The 19,442-nt window shown below is 32.9% G+C and overlaps 1 protein-coding gene across 2 annotated transcripts; it reads right to left on the reverse strand.

Annotated features, from left to right (window-relative positions):
• Positions 1-414: 414 nt before the first annotated feature.
• Positions 415-17,762, reverse strand: LOC130444038 (probable cytochrome P450 305a1). Of its 2 annotated transcripts, XR_008909904.1 has the most exons (9): positions 17,687-17,762; positions 15,079-15,333; positions 13,311-13,529; positions 12,952-13,251; positions 8,183-8,363; positions 5,928-6,045; positions 3,115-3,256; positions 2,331-2,636; positions 415-2,266 (listed from the first exon to the last, which is right to left on the reverse strand). XR_008909904.1 is itself a non-coding variant. In XM_056779006.1 (8 exons), the coding sequence occupies exons 1-8, from the start codon at positions 17,760-17,762 to the stop codon at positions 2,452-2,454; spliced, it is 1,476 nt and encodes a 491-aa protein (XP_056634984.1). In that variant the 3' UTR covers positions 2,236-2,451. The 2 variants fall into 2 exon arrangements, 1 of the variants encoding a protein (XP_056634984.1); XM_056779006.1 differs by having other exon boundaries at positions 2,236-2,636.
• Positions 17,763-19,442: the final 1,680 nt, after the last annotated feature.

The raw sequence follows: 19,442 nt of genomic DNA on the forward strand, positions 1-19,442 counted from the left end.
CAAATTACAATTTTAGATGTTCATAAATGGTTCGTGGAGGAATACATGTTCAGGACATATCCTAAACTAAGCATGCACATTCGATACGTCCAGAAAATATTAAACATACATTCGGAATGTATCCAAATCATCTACCGCGAACGAAGCTATTGAGAACTGTCGCCCCAAAATCCAACTAAGTTTTTCCCGCGACTTATTTCCATTTGACACATTTTTTGAGTGATATGACGACTGTTAGATAACGATTCCGCTGTTATAGGAAACATAACCTTAAATATTCCAGCAACGAATATTGCAGTCCTAGGAAATAGTTTTCAACTTGTAGGTTAATCTGTTCGATTTAATGAAACAGAGCTTAAAAAAACATTTATTAAAAATATAGAATACAATAGAATAAGTTGAAGGAAATGGCTATAATTGAGTAAATATAAAATCTAATCTACAATATCATTCATATGACTTCCATTTAATATGTTTTCCATGGAGAGAAAATTTCTGACCTCAGCGGATCATTCTTATACAGGGTAGCGTAGAGAAAACGCACCTTTTCCACATAAACATAACATTATTTATTTTCAAAACTTTTGTTTTAGTTACAGCTAAAATAAATAAATTAATAAAATGATCAAGTGTCTCTCCGACTCAAGATCTCCTCACACCTCCAATTGTACATCACGCTTAAAATAATTTCTTCTGGTACTTTTGAGATTTCTTGACGAATAGCAATTTTCGGTTTTTGTAGAAAACATGGTTGATTATTTGTACACTTTAGACTCAAGTTAGCTTCGCAAAAGTAGTATGGAAACAAGTCTACAGAAAATGAGAGCCAAGGAGCATCGCCGAAACGGGAAATTTCTTGTCAAGAAAACATCTTCAAATATTGATGCTTTCACCGCTTGACCTATGGCATCGTCTTGTTGAAATTACAGTTCCCCTAAGTTAATATCTAGTTTAAATGACAAAATTTTTACAACTTGTATGTAATGTGCCATCATTATCTTATTTTTCTAAAAAAGTACAATATGTACCTAATTTCAGAATTTCGTGAAATTCAGTCGGCGTCTAGTGAATCTACGAGGTGGGTTCAAATGAGGATGCGCGGGATGTTTAACTAGTCTGTTATGAAGCTTAGAGATTAGGCGGGACTGCATAACCTCGTTTTTTAAGGGTACTTATAGTCATGAGGTAAAAAGATGACGATTTTTGATGAAAGATAAAGAAAAATCCTCAGAAATTTATCGAAAATTAATTGAACAACTCGAAGATTAGTGCCTCTCTAAGTTTGAAGTGTATGAATGATGCTCCGCTTTCCAAAAAAAAGGCCGAGAGTGGTGACAAACACAGAACAAGTGTTACCGTTGAGATCGTCAACGCTGTAGAAAAACTCATTTTAGCAGATCGACGCAGTACTGTAGGCGATATGGCTGAAGAATTGGGCATCGACGTAGATAATATTGAACAAATAATTCAAGAACGGATTGGTTACCGCAATATTTTAGCCAGATGGGTGCCATTACTTCTGAATTTTGAGAAATTCTCTTCCTGGGAAGCTTGCACGCGTCTCCTGCATCGTTATGAAGAGGTAGAAGAAATTTTATTGCATCGATTAGTCACCACAGACGAGACTTGAATACACTACTATATTCCGGAGTGTAAACGCGTGTCTATAAAGCGGAGGAAGCCAGTTAAAGTTAAAGTTACACTGTCAGCAAGAAATGTGCTATGTCCAGTGTTTTGGGACATATTTTCTTAATGAAAAACGAAAAGTGAAAGTGCAGTATTTTAGTAACCCCCTAAAAAATATGGTGAAACCTGTTTACGGATCAAAACGATGCGATAGTCCAATATGTAGCGCCATATTGCTGTAAGACAACACCAGACCGCATACAGCTCGGCGTACGTTGGAAAAATTAAACGAATTGGGTAAAACGTAATACCCTTATTACAGTCCTGATTTATCGCCATGTGACTGTTATTTTTACGAAAAAGGCAGCCCAAAAGCTTCCGGAGACATGGTAAAAATGTCTAAAGTGTGATGAGTATTGTCTAAAAAAGTGTAAAAAAAATCAGCTCTGTAACTTAATAAAACGTTTTACAGCAAAATTCAAGTTTATATTTAAACCACCCTCGTACTGTCTATTAAACATCACTCACACACTTGGTGTCCAAACGAAAAGGGGCGAACATATTGTTTCTTCTTCTTGACTTATCCGTCAGTTCAAAATGTTTCACCCTATCGGAGTATCGATTTGGAATTGTCCATTGGCTGAAGAAAAAATCATTTTTAAAATATTAAATCAACTAAATATACACTCCATCATCCACGGTACCATTGCTAAAACTCGGCTCTTAGTAAGAGGTGCTAAGAGGTTGTCTTCGCGAAATACTGTTCACTGTGACAACATGACAACTCGTTTCGCGCTACTCCGTATATTTTCAAATTCGGTGAAATCAGTGAGAGATTCTAATGAATTTTGCTTCGTATTGTTTTGGAATCAGCGTAATTCCCGAAACAAATATTTCTGTGGGTTTTTGCGATCCAGTTGCTTCCACGATCATGTAGTTCCTTAAAATTTCGCCGAAAATAGTGAATATACTGGTCCTCGCTAATACTTCTCCTATGCATCTTCTTAATCCTGAAAGGCAAATTTATTTTCAACAACATTGTAAAGTGGTTATATTCTTGGTTGAAGGGAAAATAAGGAAAAAGTGGAAAACAACAAAGGATTCTGCCGCTTTCAACGGCGTTCTAGTTCTACGAAAATAGATTTTCAAAGCTTTTCTAAAAATTCTCTGCAAATTTTATTGTTTTTTTCAACAATCTTTGTTTAAGAGAAAGTATGAAATTTGGATTATTCCGATAAATGAATCAACTGAAGGTTATCAGTTCATTGCTTTAAATCCACGCCATAGACTTATGTATTACTTTCGTATGTATAATTTCTTTTCTACAAACTCATATATTATACGAGAGTTGTCTGAAAAGTTGTCAGTAATTATCAAGTAAGTTGGAAAATATATGCGTATGTGATAACAGATACTGTATAGTTCTTCAAATAAAAGTAGATAAATTATATTTAAAATGAATAATTAATAGATAAATTATATGTATACCGAATCCATAGGGTGCAAATCGTTCAGGAACTGACAGTCTGCCTTCACTATCTAAAAATCTCTCCGGCCTAAACACTTCTGGATCTTTCCAATAACTTTCGTCATTATTTATGGAATAAAAGCTGAATAGCAAAGTAGTATCCTGAAAATTGAATTACGTTTTACAATCTGGTATACCTACCTATGTATAATATTTTACAAAATCTAAATCTAAAACTGTCTGCACTGCCGGAACGTATATATAATTTAATAAGACCCAAAAGTTATAAATTATGGGTATTTATGTGATACACTGTATATTAAATATATATTACATTTTATCTATTACTGGATATTATCTAAATTTCTTTATTATCTAGCAAATCAATAATTCGTTACGGGCTCTAAACTATTTATATTTGTGTACCTACATCTAAACGAGTTCTCAATTTTTTTCACGTGTTGAATACAGTTTCTCCAATTTACAGCGGTTACATTTTTAACTTTTAACTAACCGTCTTTATCAACTCAATCACACTACTGGTTAATGTAGTTGTATTATTATGAGCAAGTAATTCATATTAATAATCATATCAAATCGATCGGATTAGCAATATGGTAATATGATGGAAGCTGAAATAGTTCGTGACCTGTTTCCTCTGCAATTGCTGGCTGCTAAAATCAGACATTCTGGTACCCACCCTTATTTTGATCCCGCATGTAGAATAATTATTCCTTTACCTTTATTGGGCGAACCTTTCGTGTTACATTTTTTTGAACCATCAACCCATTCTTTACTGGGAGTATAATGGGAGTCGTACCAAGTCACATCTAGGTAGATTATGGTTAGGTTTTACGATCTAACTGTATTTAATTTTTCTAAATATTCTAATCTGAGTTTTTTCAAGCGCCGGGACTCCATTATAGCTTGCCTTCTGTCTATTCTTCTGAATAATAACCCCAAACCACACGTAGAGTACGCCAAAAAGTTGTAATGGAACAATTAAACTCACCATCAGTTTCACGAACAGTCTTCGTGAATGTGACAGTTTTTGTTCTGCATACATTCCATAAACATTGCGGCGAATTAAGTCTTTTTGAAAGTAATTAATGCACTTGAGTACACCATTCTCTTTTCGTGTTTTTTAGGAGCTATTGAATTATTGACAATTTTCCAAACTGTACTTTCAGGGATGCTCGTTAAAGTTGAAGTTTCTTTCAATGAACAGTATTTTTCGTGGTCTCGTTCTACTAACTTTAAGTAAACTTTTTCAACTGTAGTTTTTGCCTCGACGGCAAACATTTGCGCTGTTTTGTAGACATTTAATAAGATACTATCAAAGTTCATAATACACACGGTTTCATGACTCGAAATGAACTGACACAGTCGAAGGAATCCGACCCTAGTTAGGTATAAATATGAAGATATTCCTTCACATCTCGTGTATTAGGCAAGTCATCATTTTCGATCGTGAAAAATTCTATATGTAAGTATATGTTGGTGTTGATTTTAGGTTTCTTTTAATTATTAATGGTTTTTTCTAATTGCTACTTAAGTTTTGAGATATGGGAGCACTAATTTGAATATATCAAACATTGCCATTATAAAGTTTGATATTTTTAATGGTGAACGTACTCAAAACATGTTGTCATACGAGTGCTATTTAAGTTGTTTACAGATACTTGATTTTGATCAAAAATTGGAATTAAATCGAGAACATAACTTTCGATGTGGATAAAACAAACAACAGAGCTTGTGTGTCTTGTGACATACCGTGAGATCGAGGTATATTTGGCTGTCAAAATGATTTATTCGCGTTGGATATTCAATCGCGATGCTTCAAAAGACGGCAATAATATCTTGTCAGGCGACGAATCATGGATCTATGCACACTAAACAACAATCAAGACAAGCAAAAGTCCAGAACAGTTGTTCGCGCACGGAGCGCATCGAAGCAAATGGTCTCCTGTTTTTTCAGAATAATTGGACATGTAGACACCGTTCTATTAGAGCAACGTAGAACGGTCAATTATTGTACACCAGCTCTTCTTTACCAGTGTGATAGACAACATCAGTGGAACCAATCGCACAAGACGACGAATTCAACTTCAACACTACGACAATGCGACCTCTCACACATGAGTTCAAACAAAAAGTTATCATCGAATTGATGGGTTATCCGCCATACAGTGCTTGTTTGGCACATAATGATTTCTTCTTATCCCCGCAGTTCAAAAATCAATTGCGAGGTCAACGTTTTTCTACACCTGAAGAAGCGGTTGATTCGTTCAAATGACATTTTTTGGAGGTACCTAAATCGGAATTTAAAAAACCGACAATTGGTTCAAACCACCAAAATTAGGTCACAACGTCAATAATAATGTATCAGAAATAACACAAGAAACAAGAGGTACACTTTCATCTAAACAATTTAGTAGATTAAAGAATATTGCGTAAGACGAAAATTTAATAACTAAAAGATATGATGATGACATTAAATTTTATGTCCACCGGTATTATCCATGAAGCTCGTTTGAATTCTGATCATAAAAGAGAACAAAGTGAGACTAGTCACTTATTGCTGTTAAATGAATCTCAATTAGACTCATATTTGCGCATGCCATCTAAGTAACGGTAATAATTTTTTGAAAACTTTTCATTTTATTCACAATAATCATGTATTATGGTTGAACCACCGTTTATTATAATAAATTCGACAACTTTTGAGTATAGATGTAAGAAAATTCAACTTTTTGGAGACCCATTACATTAGAAAATAGAAAAAAAATATGGGCGTTTTGATATGAATTTTATACAAAGATTAATAACATACCTTAGGAATACGGTATCCTCCTAAAATTGCATCTTTGACAGTTCGTTTTGGTCCACTAACAGGTATAACGTGACAATACCTCTGAACCTCACTGATAACTGCTTCTATATAAGGCACCCTAAAGAAAAAAAAGTAATCAACAATAAGAATTGTTGGTAGATTTAATGTTAACAACAGGAGAGAGAAAAATTTTTATCTTGAGTTAATATGTCAAATATACAAGGTTACTAGAATAATAGGAGGTTTGTGGCAATAACAAGATGCGCAGTAGACAAGTGAGGTCACCGGTTCTTCACAGCGCTGTCATCTGTCAAAATTGTAAAAGTAACAATAGATAACACACATCCTCATAACTCGAACATAATGTTGATGAGGTTCTGTTTGACATAAAAATATAAACATAAGACGTAGCTGGTGTTCTAGCAGCTGATCGTTTGTTTACAAAAATATGCGCATATATTCATGTTGCATAAAGACATTTCGAAAATTATGATTGGTTTAATCCGATCTAACCCGGATCACATTTATTGTTTTCGGAAACTATCGCCATAATCGAGTCGTAGTCATATGATATGATCCTTCCTACCCTGGTAGACACCAGAAAGACTTGCAGAATTTTTTGTTAAAAGCGCACATGGTTAGCTTCGTTTTTATTTGTACCATTAAATATTTTGCATAGAAAAATGGGAGTTCTTGATTAAATAGAAAAGTAAATTTGTACCATCTAAAAATATTAACTTTTTTATTTGCATCCTTCTATTGTATCGAGAAAAAAATGATTTTTTAAGGGCGGATTAGCTGCTCAATGCGCGTGTACGAGAGAAAATCCTGATTTCAGAAGAACATTAATTCAATTTACATGATTCGTTTTGTTTTCATTTGTACTACCTATGAATTAACATATCACTCAATAAGTCGTGTGACTAACCAAGAAAAATACATTTTTTTATCCAAAAAGTGATTTTATTCATCAATGTAATCTCCTGCAAGAGCAATACAATCATTCCAACGCTCCTCTAACACAATTTTTTGAGATCAGCGAATAGCCAGTAGCCAGTGGGGCAGATCTGGATTGTACGGTGGATGAGGCCCAAGCCTCTATAAAGTGTGGGTAACTTAGCCCCGGTCTATAGTCTGCCAAGCCTGCCAAGCTCTATGTAATCTTACCTCACCCATCCCATATTCACCCAAGCCTGACTGGACTTTGGGTAACCAAACTTCAGCCATCCTATAGTCAGCCAGGCTTGCCAAAATTCTGACTAGCCAGACCTCGGCCATCCTATAATCACACAAGCCGGACTGAACTCTGTGTAACCTGATCTCGGCCATCCTATAGTCAGCCAGACTTGGCAGAACTTTGAAAAACTATATAAAGGTTTGGTCTAATATTTTATCCATAATAGATATCTTAGCATTAAAAGTAATAATTTTTTATGAATAAAATCCTGTTATGCATAAAAGACAATAAAAAATAGTATCATTTCTTTGTATGTTTAAGACCTGGTCAAGGCTTCTTGCAAACCAAGCGAGGGACATTGTTATCATCCCAGAGTCCCATCAAGACTAGGCCAATAATGGCTTCAAAGATACGGCCAGAGTTCTACATACTTGGCCCATCGTAAAATCCTATGGGTCGTTCAATTTAACCATCGTTTCCATCGACTTGTTAATCGGTGTACTGTTTTGATGAAGCAGTGGTTTTTCTTAGACATATGAGTCCGTGTTTCCTTGATTTTAGCATTCAGACGATTCAACAACTCTATGTAGTGTTCGCTATTGATACGAATCCGAAAATACTGAAACCACAACCTTCCCAAGTGACTGTTGTGCTTTTGGATGTGGTTCACCGGCTGTAGTCCACTCAGATGATGATTGTTTGGATTCCGGATTCAAGTGATGGATCTATTGTCACAGATAAAACTAAATAGACATCATGGAAGAATTAACGCACAAAAATCCTCTAATATAAGTTAAATGAAAACAATTTCTAGTGGCCCTTAGAAAAATATTATTGGGGGACTACCAAAAAATAATGTAGGGAAACTCTATAACATTATTGAATAGACAATGAAGAGACCTTTCAAACAACAATCCGATTTAAAAAATTCGGGTTGTATCTGTCATTCGAACAAGATCTCAAAATTCCTAGCATCACAGATATTTCAATATAAAAGTGTCGGGATCTCAGTATAATTATCGATAACAGAGATTTCTCTGATATACGAAATATACTTTCACTGGACATAAAAAATTACCTTCCTCTGCAATTGTAGCTTATATGTTCTATTTTATCGAAAGCTTCATTCAATGTATTTCTAACTTTTTCTTGTATTTCTGGGTACAATATCATCATCATTATGGCAAAATCTAAAGTATTACTTGTTGTTTGAGAACCAGCTATAAATATATCCAAACATACCATCAACAACTGATCCTCTAGAATTACAAAACAAATATTATTAGTGAATTTCAATGATAAAAATAAAACATATACAGGGTGTTTCGGAACAGCACTCTAATCTCTCGGGAAATGATTCTATAGGGAAAAAAGTTGGTATAACAAAACTTCGTCTGAAATTGTCATGCAAATTTGTTTGGTCTATACGTATTTTGACCTGAAAAATTTAATAAAGTTGGTCTTAGATCTCATTTTTATTTTGATTTTCATTCAGTCAAATAAAGATATTTTCAACTTGCATTCCCTTTTTATTGAAGTTGTACACATCATTCTTTTCAGCATTAAATTTTCTGTAAGTTTTATTTGAAATTTTAACACATTTATTGGGCATTTAACGAAGTTATTTTACTCCAAACGTAAAAAAGTGTATTTTGAAGTTGATTTTTTTGTATTTCACGTCAGTTAACGTAAAAACTACTACAGTTACAGATCTGAGAGCTTTATTTTTTGAATGCGAATAATTTGAGTTCTATATGTCCACTCCAGCAAAGGTTGTTGGTGGCAACAAAATTCAAGCTAGTTATCATATAAAAATTCTAAACTTTTTTATCATTTTCGAAAAGCAATAAATTTTCTGTATAAAAATTGACTCATAACATTATTGTCTATTATGGAGACGGCATAATACTTTGTTATCGTTTTCTTATGTCAATGTTTTTGCTTATTAAAATAAGAATAAAACAAATAAAAAAATTGACTATGAAGTTTTCTTGATCATTTTTACCGATAGACAATTGCTGTGACAATTTCATCAATTATTATTTAGGCGAACTTTATTGGAAGCATTAATCAACAATAATTCACCTCTTGTACGCATCGATTCGAATTGGTAATGATGAAATAGACGGAGAGGCAAAGCCAAAAAAAGCCGTGAGCAGCAGAGCTCCATCACGAAAGTCGAATTATTCATCGAATGAAGAATTTAACTAATACACAAACAAATCTTTCGATAAAATGAATTTCTTGGAAATGATATCAATTCTCAATCTTATTTCTTTATATGGAAAATTTGCTAGTCCTCAATAACTTTTCATTTCACAAGTTAACTCTCTCTCTCTCGAATGAAAATTCATCATTTCAATAGACCCGGTGGTCTCGAACCCTCTTGTTCAATTCCTATTGACAACAAAGAAAAAATTGTCATAATGACAAGAAATTTCGAAAATGGGAAGTAAAAAAAATCACCCTAGCAACGATCATACTCGTATTAATCATTAAATAGGAGGCGGTCCAGCTCAACAATTACAACGATCAAAATGATTTCAGGCGTTTTGTGCTAGAAGAACTGAAGGAGAAAACTTTGAACTTGAGAAAGACAATTCTTCAACATCACCCCTACTTGCATGCGAAGGTCGAACACTCTAGTTAAACTTTTTCTGGCCAAAAAATAAGAAAATATAACAAAAATGACCATAAAATGGAGAGGGGTGGAGATGGAAAGTTTTGACTTTAGACAGGAAATTATCTCGCAACTAATTGAACATACATATGAAATTTCATTTTTCAGTTGCTTTTCGTTTGACCTGAAGAGGTGAGCAAAGGTTAAAAACCACTTTTTTTGCACTGCGACTCCTCGAAATATTCATTTGTTTTCAACCAAACTCTAATAACATCAATCCGCCGCCAAAAAAGCCATGTATGCTAATTTTGAACCAAATCGGACTCATAGCAATTGCTCGAGAGACGAAAATAAGAATTGTATCGAAAAACCATCATAATCGTGTTCAGGAGGTCTCACAACATGGGAAAAATTATGTGCCCCCCATTTTTCTTCTAGTCATGCCTACCGTAATAGACTAAAAAGCCTCTGAATTTATTAAGTCTGGTTGTTTCTCAGGTGATTATAATCATAATTTACAATACATTGCTGCGGTCAGTCAAGCGGATATTAGAACAGGTGCCTCAGGTGCACGGTCAAACATGTCGTGACCACTGACATAATAAAATGAAACTTTATGAACTTTTGTTTTCTGTTATGTAAATCAAAATTATGATAGTCAGTCAACGTCCTACGGGGACAAAGCTGCTCAGTCAGCTGTAATGTACGTAGCGAGGTTTATAAGGCTTCAATTCGTTTATTTTGCATGAAATTTTTTTATAACTACCACTGACTATTTTATTAATGAATAAAATGATCAATCAACCATTCCGTGTCTGTAAAATCGTACAACATTTAAACATTTTAATCAGGTGCTCGGACACAGACATTCTCATTATTTTGTTAGGAAACATGGAAAATTTATCAAGTTCATCGACAATATGGATAGAAGTGGATAGGACTGGAAATCATCAAAGGATGATCAATGTCAGTAAAATGTATGAAAAATTTGTGAAATTCTGTTTGCAATGCTCTTCCAGGACTGCACGCTTTTAACCCGGCTTTTTACAAGAAAGGTAGAAAAAAGCCTCTGCAGTTAATGAAGCAAAGCGAAGATTTCAAAAAACATTCGCTGTTCTTGGACTTGCAGAAGAAATCAACCGAAATAATATGTTTAGTAAGGCTCAAGAATTTGTTTGCGATTTATACGGTTTGAAAAAAATAAAATCAATCGACGAGGAAAGATTCTTTTATTTTCCAAAACGTATAAATGTTTTAGCACCGCAAACGACTCGTTTAAAATTAAAATAAAGAATGTAGATGGGACGAGTATGTCACCATGCCAATCAGAATTGTTGCAGCAGTTCTTAAGAGCGAGCTTCATTGCAAATACTTGGCGTAATGCTCCACTGAATATGGCTGTAAATTAGTTGATGAAAAATATGAGTTTCATTGGTTCAAAGGCGAACAATTACCAGAACTTGTACAGAATTTTATTATTCAACCTTTACAAGAAAATACAGGAATGCAAATATCTTTATCTGAATTAAACAATCACGAAAATAAGTTTTTTTAATGAATTTATTTATTTTTTAGATTTCCAGTCTGAAACATCTGAGCTTGACGTATCAGATCACCATAGTGAGATTAATGATATGGAAGATTCAGATGATGAATTATGTGATGATAATTTATAGCTTTGTACAATTTTGAATTCTTCATTAAATAAATGAATATATAAGTTCCAAATGTTTAACCTGTGTATATACACCTCGTTCATTAACTTCACTGTTGTATTCGAACGAAGTTTATTTCTCAGATTTTTAGGCACAACTGCGACACGGAAGTGCCTTTTCAAAATAAATGTCGTATTTTAAATGATTATGATAATGTTATTTTATTTTAACTTAATTATAAATAAAAGACGAGCTGCCGCGTGTAATATCCATACAGAACGAAAAAATTTAATTTCTTATTCACTGACTGACGGGCGTTGTTCTACGGATTGACTGACAATTTTATTTGTTAATAATAAAGTCAGTAGTAGTTATAAAAAATTTCACGTTTAATAAACGAATTGAAGCCTTATAAACCTCGCTACGTACATTACAGCTGACTGACCAGCTGTGTCCCCGTAGGACGTTGACTGACTATCATAATTTTTAGTCGAATTTTTCAAGGAATGACTAGAAGAAAAATGGGGGGCATTTCGATACAATTCTCGAGCAATTGCTATGAGTCCGATTTGGTTCAAAATTAGCATACGTGGCTTTTTTGGCGGCGGATTGATGTTATTAGAGTTTGGTTGAAAACAAATGAATATTTCGAGGAGTCGCAGTGCAAAAAAAGTGGTTTTTGACCTTTGCTCACCTCTGCAGGTCAAACGAAAAGCGACTGAAAAATGAAATTTCACATGTAGGTTCAATTAGTTGCGAGATGATTTCCTGTCTAAGGTCGAAACTTTCCATCTCCACCCCTCTCCATTTTATGGTCATATTTGTTATATTTTCTTATTTTTTGGCCAGAAAAAGTTTAACTAGAGGGTTCGAACTTCGCATGCAAGTAGGGGTGATGTTGAAGAATTGTCTTTCTCAAGTTAAAAGTTTTCTTCTTCAGTTCTTCTAGCACAAAAATCCCGAAATCATTTTGATCGTTGTAATTTTTGAACTGGACCGCCTCCTATTTAATGAATAATACGAGTATGATCGTTGCTAGGGTGATTTTTTTACTTCCCATTTTCGAAATTTCTTGTCATTATGACAATTTTTTCTTTGTTGTCAATTGGAATTGAACAAGAGGGTTCGAGACCACCGGGTCTATTGAAATTATGAATTTTCATTCGAGAGAGAGAGTTAACTTGTGAAATGAAAAGTTATTGAGGAATAGCAAATTTTCCATATAAAGAAATAAGATTGAGAATTGATATTATTTCCAAGAAATTTATTTTATGGAAAGATTGGTTTGTGTATTAGTTAAATTCTTCATTCGACGAAAAATTCGACTTTCGTGATGGAGCTCTGCTGCTCACGGCTTTTTTTTTATTTACACAACAGAAAACAAAAGTTTATAAAGTTTTTGTCAGTGGTCACGAAAAGTTTGACCGCGCACCTGAGGCACCTGTTCTAATATCCGCTTGACTGACCGCTGCATTGTATTGTAAATTATGATTATAATCACCCGAGAAAAAACCAGATTTAATAAATTCAGAGACTTTTTCGGCTCTGCCTCTTGAACTAAAATTATCGAACCTGTAAATGTTGTTGGAGCTCCATTACTTTTTTTCATTTCTGAGATAAAAGAATATATCAAATCATCATCTCTTCCGTCTGTCCAAGTTTCATAATGTGCGTTTATAGTTTTCATTAGTAGAGCTTTGAGTTCTTTATTCAATTCCATAACTAAATTATATCCGGATTTTTCGGGGGATATGAATCTTAACCAAGGAAACGTGTTCAACACTCCTCCTGCCATATTAAAGGCCAACGCCCTTTTATCCAATAAATCCAACAAATACTGAAGATTTGGATCAGAGCGATCTAATCTAGACCCTACGAATTCAATTTATTACGAAAGTATTTTTAATTATTTCTAATTAGTTTTAACTGACCACTCAATGATCTCCATAAAACATTCAATACGGACACTGAGATGATCGGTACTATTTTAATTTCATTCTCTTTGCTTTGTTTTAAAATTGACAGTAGTTCGGTGACTTCTTCTCGAACCATATCATCCATAGTTTTCAGACCAAACCCGAGAGAACGAAGATGAGTGACTACAAAATGTCTCTGTATTTTCCAATGTTCTCCATCAGTTCCAACAATACCTGCAAAATTATTTTTTTGAAGCTATTAATAAATATATTTAATCCTGTGATAATGATCAAGCCTAATCAGACTAGATTCAGATAATGAAATTAAATTTATGACAAACTTGTCGTACTGAAATTTTATTTTAATTTACTTATTCTAAGCTAATTTTCAAAATAATTTTCCATTTCGATTCGATTGGACAGCTTCAAAATATGCGTTATAAAAGGCTTCTGGTGGAGAAAATCGCCAACCATGCAGTTTCTTTTTGATGTGGGGGAGCCAATAGAAGTTATTAGGTTCCAAATTAGGAATGTATGGGACATTGCCCACCCGATCTTCAATTGTGTGCATAATGAAGAATGACTCGCTTCTTCGTTGACATTTTCCGAATTTCTCCATTGGGTTGTGGCAAAGAAATAGTTGTGTAGGAGTTAACCGTCTTTCGTTGCCTTTTATTGCATTTGGCTCATGCCGAAACATCCATACAATTGATTGCTATATTGTATGATTTGTCACCTTTGCAGATATAACTTTAATAACAACTTTCAATACACCAGTTTAAGCGGATCTTTTTTGAGCATTGCTCAAATATGCGAAAAGTTTTTTTCACTTGAATAACTTTGTAATATATACATATATTGATGTTATTTAGACATAAATACAAATTTAGGATCATCTTCACGGATTTTGTCACGAAGCGATACACTCCAAGTCGAATGGTATTAAAAATATTCACTGGTCATTTTTATTTTCAACGCACTTCTAATAGCTTGGTATTTTTTCATAATCTTACATATCTTCATAATTTGATGCTTTGTCTGGCATGTGGGATATTTCCCATGCCGCCCAAAATCCTTCTTTTATCTCTAACCTCTATTTCCTCAGTTGAACTTCCATTAGATATTACTTTCCAAGGAAATGAAATAGCTCAACAGCTCTTCCGTCAATTGCTTCCTACTTCTCGATTATGTTCCTTCTTTATTTTGTTCTCTTCTCTCTTCATAAAGGAATTTCCGGCAAATATGCTCGTTGCTGTTCAGGAAGTCTTCTTGACAGCATAACCTCCAAGATAATTCCAGGCATCACTTTTCCTTCAAGTGCAGCTTCATATTTGAACCGATGAAGGTATTTTCTAAAGCATCTACGTCCAGAGAGCGTTTTGAAGTAATGTACCTCTCCGTGGGGGCAGCAAAACCAGGTATCCTTCCGCGGAATGAGTCGGCGGATCCATATTCCATTAGTCGAGGCATCTCATAACATTTGCCAACAACCTATGCTGTTTTCCCACTCATATCTTCTTAATTCTGCTTTGATAGTTGCGGACGATCTTCTCTACTAGTGAAGAGATTTTCTTTCGTCCGCTAAAACTCAAATAGGCAGGATTTCGTAATATAAATTCAGTCTACATCTTGAACTGGCGATTTAACTGATAAAAGTGTTTTATGGATTCAAAAAAATAATATATCCACCCCTGGTAAGTGAGGTATTAAATCTATTACAATTTCCGTTTCACCGAAATATTATATAATTTACTATATTGATACTTGATGGATATTCACTAACCTTTTCTCGTACCCATAGATCGAAGTTTTAAGAAAAAATTTCTTGGCCTACCATTAAATTCGTGTCCGTAGGCGACTTCTTTTATTAAATCAAAAGATGACACAACAACTAATTTTTCTGTTCCCAATTTCAATCCTATTATATTCGATTTATAAATTTTCGATAATTTTGCGAAAGCTTTGTGTTGTCCTCCTTCTGATTTCGATAGACTTTTTAAAATATGGAAGTTACCTACTATGGGATACCATACTGGACCTGAAATATACATATCGGTAATCGAAGTGCAATATCTCGAATGTGCAATTTTTCTCGAAAATAGGTTTTCATTATAGAAGTATTTGGTGCGTGGAAACCTATTTGGCAAAAGTAGTTTTAACTCTAAAATTTTTACAAATTTATATAAATTTTTGGGTGCCAATTCAATACCTAACCCACAAAATATTTATGCAATTCCTCCTGTGTTATTTTTAGAAATAGTGTGCACGTGTTTACATAAAACTGTTGCCAGTTCGAAGGTTCCAGAAATCACCGTAACATTGTTCAAAGTTATTCTAAAGAAAATGGAAACTAGTTAGAAAGTAACTGTAAAGCTACTGATTATAAAAAAGCAGAAGAAAATTATCATAAACCCAAACTATCAAAGAAAATAGATGTTAACCAACATAACTGCAGGAAAACTGTAAATAAGATAAAACGCATGAGAGGAGAGACATACATAGGATTTAAAGAAGTAAAATTTGGAAAAATACTATATTAAGGGGAGTACAAGTGAAGGGACAAAAAAAGAAAAGACATGAAACTTAATAAACATTATTATACAGGGCATATTTTTTAATTGCAATGCAAAGAATTGTTTTTATATAATAACTTTGAATGAATTATGATTTTGTTTCCAAATGATAGTTTGTTTATTTTTTTTAATCTTACAATACAATTATATTGCCCTGAAAACTAAAATACCACGTATATCTCTAATTATTATAAAATATTTCCGTCTAGGTGACGTGTAATAGTTTGGACATAATATTATTGATTATTTGTATATTTCAGAATTAAAAACAAATTTCGAAATGGGGTTGCCAGGTGGCCAAACCTAATATAGCCGGACAGACCAACCAGTTTGGCCGGACATTTGGGTAGAAAGACCGGACATCCTACGTCATTGTCCGTACTTAGTGATTCGCCCTCGTAGTTTATACAAATACAGTCACTTTTGAGATGGTCCTCCTTATCTCTACCCTCCATACATTATATAATATGTTCTTTCTTTCATACATAACCTTATTTCAAACCGTATTGTTTTGTTACATATCAATCACGTTAAGTTGAATTTGTTTTGTTTTGTTTTCTCAAACGGCGAATCACCACACCGTATTTTACAATTATTGAGGATTTTATCTCATTATTTATACGTTACGACAAAAAATAATTTTTTTAACCGAAAAAAAAAATAATCAAAAACCTCTTTTCTTCAAGTTAAACTATAGAACGAAAAAAAACTTCTTCTCTATGAGTTACACAATAAAAATAATTATTCATATTTTTTGTTCCTTTCGATAGCTCAGTTTGGATTATATCACCAAGTACTACGAAATAACTACAATCGAATATTTTTAATTTCGTTTTATTCAATAAAAATATTACTAACAGACTAAAACTAAAACATTGTTATTTGTGTCGGCACTCTATATACGGTCCCATTGTTTTTATCTTACTTCACCTCGCCATATCTTTTTTATTAGAGTCTAACAAAACACCGTTGCCGCTGTGACACATAACTAAACTAAATGTTTAAACACTTTTGGTTTACCTAAACCTGTTTTAAGAGATCAGTTTCTTTCAACATGTATTTGTAAAAATTCTTACAAGTCAAAGGTTATAAATTAAATTCTGCAAGCAACATTTTGTCAAAAGTGTCAACATGCAACCTGTTGAGCTCTTTCGTCCATTGCTGACCTATCAAGAAGTAAGCTCTTTCGACGTTTGCGTTATGTCCTGGCATAGCAAAGTAATACTAACAAATAATTAGGAATTCTGAAAAGCAATCTTGACTTATAATTGATTTTTTTTATGACCCAACAGTTTCTTGAAATCAACGTTCACTTTGTTAGTGTTCAAAAACGGGCAACGAGCGGTACTTGGGTCTGCGTGAACAACCGACAGTCGACTCTCTTCGCTTGCGCCCCGCTCGTTTGTGTAATGTAAAAAACCTGACAAAAGCCGGATACCGTTTATTTTGGCCGGTAACACAATTAAAAAGCCTACCATGTCCGGCTCTATCCGTACGCTTGGCAACGCTATCCACGAACATTTTGTTCTATTACATGTTATTTGAAATTATATGTAGTTGTCTAAATATATCAAATTTATAGTCCCATACTCCCAGGCTCTTCATCTGAGGATGGCCCTTTTTGAATAAATTTAGATATGGTTTTATTTTTTTTAAGCGGGCAAGTTTTTAAAGAAAATTTAACGAAATTCTGTAATTTTCATTTAAATCGTTTGAAAAAAGTAAATTGGGTTAAACACTTTGATAACTAAATAACGTGATGGAGTTCTTTCATGTTTTTTCATACTATTAAATAACGATGGCATTTCTAATACTTACCAGGTGGAAAATTTTGAGGTTTTCGCATGAAAAATATTATGATTACCACTAGAATTATTAGAACCGTGAAAAACATTTTACCTTAACTGCTTGTAAAATATATAAGTATAAATCAACAACTGTTAATTTATATGAGTTGAACCAAAAACAGTAAACAATCAAAATAAATATTTCTGCTTTGGCACAAAAGCAAACATTATATTAGGAAACATATTAAAATATTTTTAAAGATAAGGTTGAACAATATTTAAACAGAAATAAAAACAAATTGTTATTAATATTTCTCGTAATGTATCTATTTTATACATTTTATCTGGGGTTTGTTAGCACCATCATACTCTATTTAACTTGATCTGTTAGTTTCTAATCAAATTTTCCATAACTTCCATCAACTTATTGACTTCAAATTTCGCATACATTCTTGGTTTTGATTACATGTTTCGAAAAAAAAATTCTATCGCATGAATTAATTTTTATATGAAACAAAATTATTTAAAACTTTTAAATCAAACTAATTTCAATAATATATTATACCACAGGCACAAACCATATATTTTATAAACGTTCCACACAGATGGCTCAAGGTTTAATTTTGTAATTAAAGTTCAGAGCCCTAGATGGATCTGCCAACATAACATATATCAAGTTGGTGAATTTGACATCAAACTAGATAATTTAATGTTGGTATACATTGTACAGTTTTTCTTGATGATTCATCATAAATGTTATGTGTAACAAATCTATTAATGTATTAATTAACCGTATTAATTAATTAAGGGATTTGTTATAAAGTTCAAAATTTATGAAAATTAGGTTTAATTACTTGTTATGTTACATTTTAATTGGTTATTTTTGTGTGCAATTTTTTATTTAAAAGTATATATTGTTTTCAAGTTTTATTTTCACCTTTTTAATAAATAATAACAAGTTTTGTTAAGATTATTATTATAATTGAAGGATTATCATATTACCTCAAAAACTCGATTTGTCTACATTTCCCTTGAGTAAGGAGAAACGTGCTCTTACAATAACTTTAATATTTTTCTCCCAACAAGATTACAACTAATAAATTTCCAAATTTGTTATTTCTATCATAATAGCTTTCAAACTTCAATCTTCTGTGATACTATATCGTAAAAATGTGTCATTTTGAGAAATATAAATTTGAAAGTTTATTAATTGGAAGATAGTAGTATGATCTACGTCAAATAATTTGTGTCACGCGCTATCAATAAAATTTTCCAGTATTTTATTAAGGATGTCAGATTATTAGTTGAATTTCAGACCCTCAGTGGACATCAATTTGGTTAGAACAAATAAAATTGTTGTGATCCCTCTAAATAAAGGTGATCTATAACTACAAAAAACAAAAAGGCTTATGATGTCACCATAAAATTGGAAACAAAATGTGAAGTATAATGTATGTTGTATACGTATTATAAAGTTTTATTTCGATTTCAAAAGTAATAATTGATGTATAGACATATCTATATATGTATTATTTACATGGTTATTCAATTTACCAGTTAAATTTCACGTTCATAAGGTCGCGTACGGTTTTCAAAGATTATAATTTCTTGCCTTTTCCATGAAATAAAAAACTATTAAAAATATTATTGACAAAATAAAAAATTATAATATAATAGTTAGACTTTGTAAATATGATATTTTACATGATACCAAAGACATAGTGCAGCCTATTATTAACCCTTGATCTTTCTAAAAAAATATTCCCTAAAAACCACAATACAATTTC

The sequence above is a fragment of the Diorhabda sublineata genome, chromosome 5 (genome assembly GCF_026230105.1).
Source record: "Diorhabda sublineata isolate icDioSubl1.1 chromosome 5, icDioSubl1.1, whole genome shotgun sequence".
In the NCBI taxonomy this organism is placed as follows: Eukaryota; Metazoa; Arthropoda; class Insecta; order Coleoptera; family Chrysomelidae; genus Diorhabda; species Diorhabda sublineata.

Bases quoted from the DNA above. Each gene is read 5' to 3' on its own strand.
- LOC130444038 (XM_056779006.1), bottom strand. From the start codon at position 17,762: ATGTTTTTCACGGTTCTAATAATTCTAGTGGTAATCATAATATTTTTC. The intron at 8,364-12,951 runs GTTCGATAATTT...TTGTAATTCTAG, and splicing joins AGCTCCAACAACATTTACAG to AGGATCAGTTGTTGATGGTA. The intron at 6,046-8,182 runs GTAATTTTTTAT...TTTTTTCTTTAG, and splicing joins AGCTACAATTGCAGAGGAAG to GGTGCCTTATATAGAAGCAG.